This window comes from Hydra vulgaris, chromosome 12, assembly GCF_038396675.1.
Source record: "Hydra vulgaris chromosome 12, alternate assembly HydraT2T_AEP".
Taxonomy (NCBI): domain Eukaryota; kingdom Metazoa; phylum Cnidaria; class Hydrozoa; order Anthoathecata; family Hydridae; genus Hydra; species Hydra vulgaris.
Window position 1 is genome coordinate 10,819,077 of NC_088931.1, and position 6,000 is coordinate 10,825,076.

At 28.1% G+C, this 6,000-nt stretch overlaps 1 protein-coding gene across 3 annotated transcripts in view; it reads left to right on the plus strand.

Annotated features, from left to right (window-relative positions):
• The window catches only part of LOC100209816 (transmembrane protein 131), a 65,705-nt gene extending 59,906 nt beyond the window's left edge, over positions 1 to 5,799 (plus strand). For all 3 annotated transcript variants that reach the window (XM_065811963.1, XM_065811964.1, XM_065811965.1), the window contains 8 exons: positions 219 to 376; positions 516 to 658; positions 787 to 982; positions 1,087 to 1,437; positions 1,518 to 2,494; positions 4,241 to 4,860; positions 5,008 to 5,085; positions 5,165 to 5,799. In XM_065811963.1, the coding sequence (XP_065668035.1) occupies positions 219 to 376; positions 516 to 658; positions 787 to 982; positions 1,087 to 1,437; positions 1,518 to 2,494; positions 4,241 to 4,860; positions 5,008 to 5,085; positions 5,165 to 5,386 (2,745 nt within the window). In that variant the 3' untranslated portion in view covers positions 5,387 to 5,799. The remainder of the gene's footprint in view (positions 1 to 218; positions 377 to 515; positions 659 to 786; positions 983 to 1,086; positions 1,438 to 1,517; positions 2,495 to 4,240; positions 4,861 to 5,007; positions 5,086 to 5,164) is intronic.
• Positions 5,800 to 6,000: the final 201 nt, after the last annotated feature.

A 6,000-nucleotide genomic window follows, 5' to 3' on the forward strand; every position in this document is an offset into this window, starting at 1 on the left:
AAATATTCAGAATGTTCATTTTGAGTGGTGTATTGGAGTAGATAATGATTTTGCTTCCAATTCATAGGTATAAGTAGCCTTATCTAGTAAGTTTACTTGAGGATCACAAAAAACAAAAAGATCATATTATGATGACAATAATGACATATCCATAAATGTAATAAACTATTTACAATTATCTTTAGAAACTTCACTATAAAAATGTTTTAATTTTTTAGGATGGAAATCAAGACCATAAAACAATTCATTCTGCATTAGGTGTTTACCCATCTCCAAATAGTTTAACAATGTTGCTTGAGCCAAGGCAAAAAAAATCTTTTAAAGTGGGTTTTATTCCAGTTGATGAAACATTGAAAACTTCAATCTTAGTTGTTCGGTATTCAATTCTATTTAATTAGATTCACTTTTTTTGATAATATTTGTATTTATTTTTCTTATATATGTATTTATATCTTTTAAAATATAAAGATATATCTATTTATATCTTTTAATTATATAAATCTTTACTTAACTAGAAATAATTTAACAGTTCTTGACTTGGTAATAGTTAGTGGCCAAGGAGCACAAACATACTTTAGCATTAATGGGTATACACCTGGAGATAAGAATTCTATTTTACATTTTGAGATTAAGCCCATTCACCTAGAAGACTGTAAAAGTAAGCACATGATCATTCTTTTTTTAAATAATTTGAGTGTTAACTCGTAAAGTTTGACCATTAAATTTTTTGCATAATTGTAAATAAAAATCAATTCAGACTTATATTAAATTTATATCTGTTTGTAGAGTCAACTCCTAAAGCTCGTCTATATCCTTCATTTACTGTGAAACGATCATTTACAGCTACCAACTATGGCCAGCTTCCTGTTCATATTGCTTATATGAATATTAACAGTTATGAATGTGAAGGTTTTGGGTTTCGTATTCTAAATTGTGAACCTTTTGTTCTTACTCCGAACTCTTCTCATAAGATTGATATATCGTAAGTTGAAAAATATTATCACAAAATTTTATTGATTTTTTAATTTTATTATTAACTAATATTTAAATTATTTTATTTACATATGTATGTTTTATATTTAAAAGTTTCTCACCTGATTTTACAACTTCTCGTGTTGCAAGAACATTGAAAATAGTTACTTCAATCGGTCAAACAATGGATTTTGCTCTTCTAGCAACTCTTCCTCATCATTTATTGCCATTATGTGCTGATGCACTTCCTCGTCCATTCTGGGAGCCATATTTGCATGTTGTAGCGACTGTTGTTATGTCTGCAATATTTATTTTTATAATATTTTTTGCATATTTCGATGCTCAAAAGTATGTCGTTCAGTGTACTTTTACTGCTGGTCGTAGTTCTACTTTAGAAAAAAATATTGATCTATATACTCCTGGAAAAGTGTTTGATTTAAATGCCATAGCTGGAGTCAAAGTCAGGTAAAAGTTGTTCTATAAATATTCTTTTTTTAAACAATTATTTCGTTATTAAAAATTTTTTTTGTAATTGTTTTTTTCAGAATAACTGATAAAAAAGATAAATATAATGAAACAAAGCTACATCAGCGAGCTTCCAAATCTAACAGTTGTCCTGTGTCTAAAGTTAATAACCAATCAGTTCTAAAACGCAGTGATTCAATAACATCTATATCATCTTCTTGTACTCGTGAAAGTTCTACCCAATTTTCAGATTCTAGTAACTCTTCATCTCGTAAAAATTCAAATACAAACAGTCCACAGCCATGTATATTAGAGCTAAAGCCAGATTCTAAATTAGAAAGTAAACGCAGTAAAAGAAAAATTGTCGATTTAAATAAAAGTCATACTAAGTGTGAAACCAGTGATCCTATTATTATAACAGAAGAAATAAATAGTTCCTGGGAACAGAATCTAGTTGAAAAAACAGTCGACCAAAAAAAACTAAAAAGTAAGTCTGATAATGAAGATAGTCAAAAGGCTAAAAAAAAAATACAGCATATTAAAAAAGAAACAGTTAAACATAGTTCTTTTCAAAAAGAAGTTGTAATAAACAAATCAGATGAAAATATGTTTGTTGAAAAATCTACTGGTTTTAAAACTGTTGAAAATAAAACAAAACCCAAAAAACGAACTGACATAGCAGCAGCACCATATTATACTCCTCCTGGAAATACACTCGATAAACTTGATGAAATATCTCTTTCAGGACCTCGACCTGATGGCAAAGAGAATCAAAAAAAATCTGAAAAATTTATAAAATCTGAACCTCAAAAAGTTTATAAGCATCCAGCTGTATCTCGTAAAAAAACTTCAAATCAATTTGATAGAGACCGATTAATAATGGACACTCCTTCTTCACCACATGCAATTGCAGCAGCTATTGTGGATGCTGCACTTATTAAGTCTCAACCAAAAAAAAAGAACAAAGATAAAGGCAGTGAAGAGGTTAGTTTTTGCAACCATAGTGAATCTAAACTCAATGAAAAATGTAGATCATCAACATCATCTTTAATACATGGTAAGTATTTCAATTTTTTTCAAAATTTTTTAATTTAACTTAACTATAACTAGTTTAATTGACTTATTAAGGTTGTTATTTTTTTATATTTTTTCTATATATACTAATTTACTTGGTCGCAAATTTTTATTTACTTACATTCCGGTTCTATTTGCTTTTTTATACCTTTTTTTGGGCCCCTTAGCAAACTTTACCAATGACTATTGTTATTCGCCCCCTCTTGGGCTTTGGGAAGGCATTTACTCTGCGCTACAATCTTGCTCTATTTCAAATTTTTTTGTTTAAATGTTTTATCCATTTTATTTTACAAATAAATAGTTAAAATAACACTGTGAAGTACACAGTATACAACAAAACGATGTCTCAATAAAGACTCATCAGAAATCAGAAATGAACTCATCAGATTTCTGATGAGTCTTTATTGATGAAACACAGTGTAAAATGAAAAAAAATTTTGTTAAGTGATTTTCTACTAATTTACAATTGTTCTGTTCTTTTAAGAACTTTGAGCACTTTATTTTGTAGAATACATTTTAAAATTGTTTATATATATATATATATATATATATATATATATATATATATATATATATATATATATATATATATATATATATATATATATATAAAAAAGCGATAGTGGTAGAGCGCTCGCTTCATAAGCGAGAGGTCCCGAGTTCGATGCCCACTACGTCCCTGGTAGTACTGCGCTCAATTTGTTTCTCCGCGCAGCGGCTTTGTTCTTCAAGGTTCGAGTTTTGGAGTAATATAGTTAAGAGAGGGTTATAACCACAACTAAGTAGCCTCCTCGTCTGTAGTGTCCTTCTCGGCCTTGAGAAGGTGAACTAACAAATCAAAAGATATATATATATATATATATATATATATATATATATATATATATATATATATATATATATATATATATATATATAAATGTATAGATATGTATAACACATATTCTTATGCATATGCAATGATACCAAAGGTTTTGACTTTTAGACGATTAATTAACTTCAAAAGTTAACAATATGATATTTATTACAAAAAGTTTTTACAGTTTATAATATAATACTATTATTTAAAAAAGTTTTTAACTAAAAATGTAAGAATCTGAAGTGGGGAACCTAATACATTCTAATAAGCATCTGATGGATGACCAAATGCTTTGGTACTTCATATATATAACATAACTAGTTAGGGAAAAAAACAAAATTGTATAAAGTTGTAATTAAAAAAAATTAAAATGTTAAATAACACGATAAGTAAATAAATTCAAATAACAGTAGTTTAATATAAAAACTACCGTTATTTTAATAGTTAATTGAATATGAATTTAAAATAATATGAAAAAACATTAACAACGACTTTTCTTTTTTTTTTACTTTAAGCTTGCATAATTTTTACATTATTTTTCAATTTATTTTGCATATTTTCAATTATTTGTCAAATCGAAAAAAATTTTAAATAATCTGTTATAGTTAAATGTCTCGCTCAAACTTTTTTTTTTTAAGGAAGTGGTTTATGTCTAGCCTAGTTAAATTAGTTTATTATCTGGTTTATTATGATATTGTGTTTATTAGAGTGCGTGGTTTTGTCGTTCAACCTTGAATGTTAAATATATAATAGTGCGAAGTTAAAGTTTTTGAGACGTGTTTTTATCAAAACAATATCTAAATAAAATAAATCTGCTAATATATTAAAAAAAAAAAAAACTTTATTGAAACAAAATGGTATTAATTTTAGATTCCTATTTACCCACGAGCTGTAAAAATTCACCCCGTTTTAACGATGATTTTAAACAACCCTTGAATGATTCTTCATCAAACAAGACTAAGAAAAAAGATCAAAGTTGGACGTCTTACTTTAAACGGTTTGGGATCGGTTATAGAGATGAATTATCGCCTGATGAAGTTAATAAAGGAAATTCGATGTTTTACTACGATAACTTAAGTAGCCTTCGCGCCAGTAAGCAACCAAAATTTGATGGCACTTATCAAAAATTACCAGAAAACAATGAATTACCCATCGCTAGTAATCTCTCGCCTGATAGTGTTGAATTTGTTCCTGCATCACAACGAATAAATAAAGTTGTTGGTTCGAATCTAGCTAAACATACTTCATGGACTTCCGCTGATGATTCTGAAACATTCCGGCCTCCCCCTGGTTTAACCCATCCTAATTCACCCGTTCTTACACACTCTAACAATATTTGGAGTAGTAACGAGTTTTTACCTAGTCCGTGTTTAGTTAATAGTCCACATTGTGCACCGGAAAATGGTAGATGGCTTCAGAAAACTTTATGTGATTATCCTCTCGATGGTAGCTATAGCAGTTTGCTTAGTGGCAGTCGCAACCGAAGTAAGGTATGTGATGTTTTACCGTTATTTTATCTTCATTTTCTTATCAGTATGAAATTGAGTGGATAAATTTTCAAAAAATAAACTTGGCTTGATATTTTAGATTTTTATTAAAATCTCATTTTTAATGAACATCTGATTTAAAAAACTTAGTTTGGATTTGATTTATTGGTACAAGAAGATGACTCGGCAATATGGGAAAGCAAAAAGAGTGAATTTTCTACTAACACGGTAAAATATATTTGTTAAATAACTATAATTAACTTTTAAATTTGCTCAAGTTTTTTTAAATATATTTTTTTAATGTAAGGACTTTTGGAGTACAAGTTTAAAAAGATCGTCAATATGGGACGCTCCCGATCTGCCATTAAATACTTCGCCAAGAAACCGTTTAAGACTTGATCTTAGTTCTATTACAGATGTTGGTGACCGGAATGCCAATAGCCCACTAAGTCCTTTTAATATTTGGGGTTCGAATGTTGATTCTGCTACTCCTTATGAAGGATGGAATCAAGACATTAAAGAAGATTGATCAGGCATTGCAACAATTTTACCTTGTTAATACAACTAACGCACTTGGCGCCATGATCTGGCGCGAATCAAGATTTTTAGCGAGTTTTTGTATTAAAGTATGCCTATTACTTACATGCGATGTAATCCAAAACTTGAGATTGTTTCCCTAAAATTCTTACTGTGCTTTTTAAAGTTAAGCCTTCTTGGCTGCTTTTTTTAATAATTAAATCAGTTTAAACATGCGAGTTTTGCAGCCTTAAAACCTTTTTTAGACGATTTTTTTTACTTTTAGGTTTGTAGTTTTTTAGATGGCCATATTGGCTGTTCGGTAGTTTTTACGGAAACATTATTTATTTCTTGCTGAAAGTCGTACTCTTTTACACAAACAAAAACAAAAAATTAAAAAATAGAAGATTTTATTGAAAATATAAATTTGACTTTTTATTGTTGCTAAAGTTTTTTATTTATATATATATATATATATATATATATATATATATATATATATATATATATATATATATATATATATATATTTATAAACACCTATTACCTAAAGTGAATACTTCATCAAATTCTTTTTTCAAATTTTACTAACAATTTATATCAAATTATATAATTCAAAACAAGACA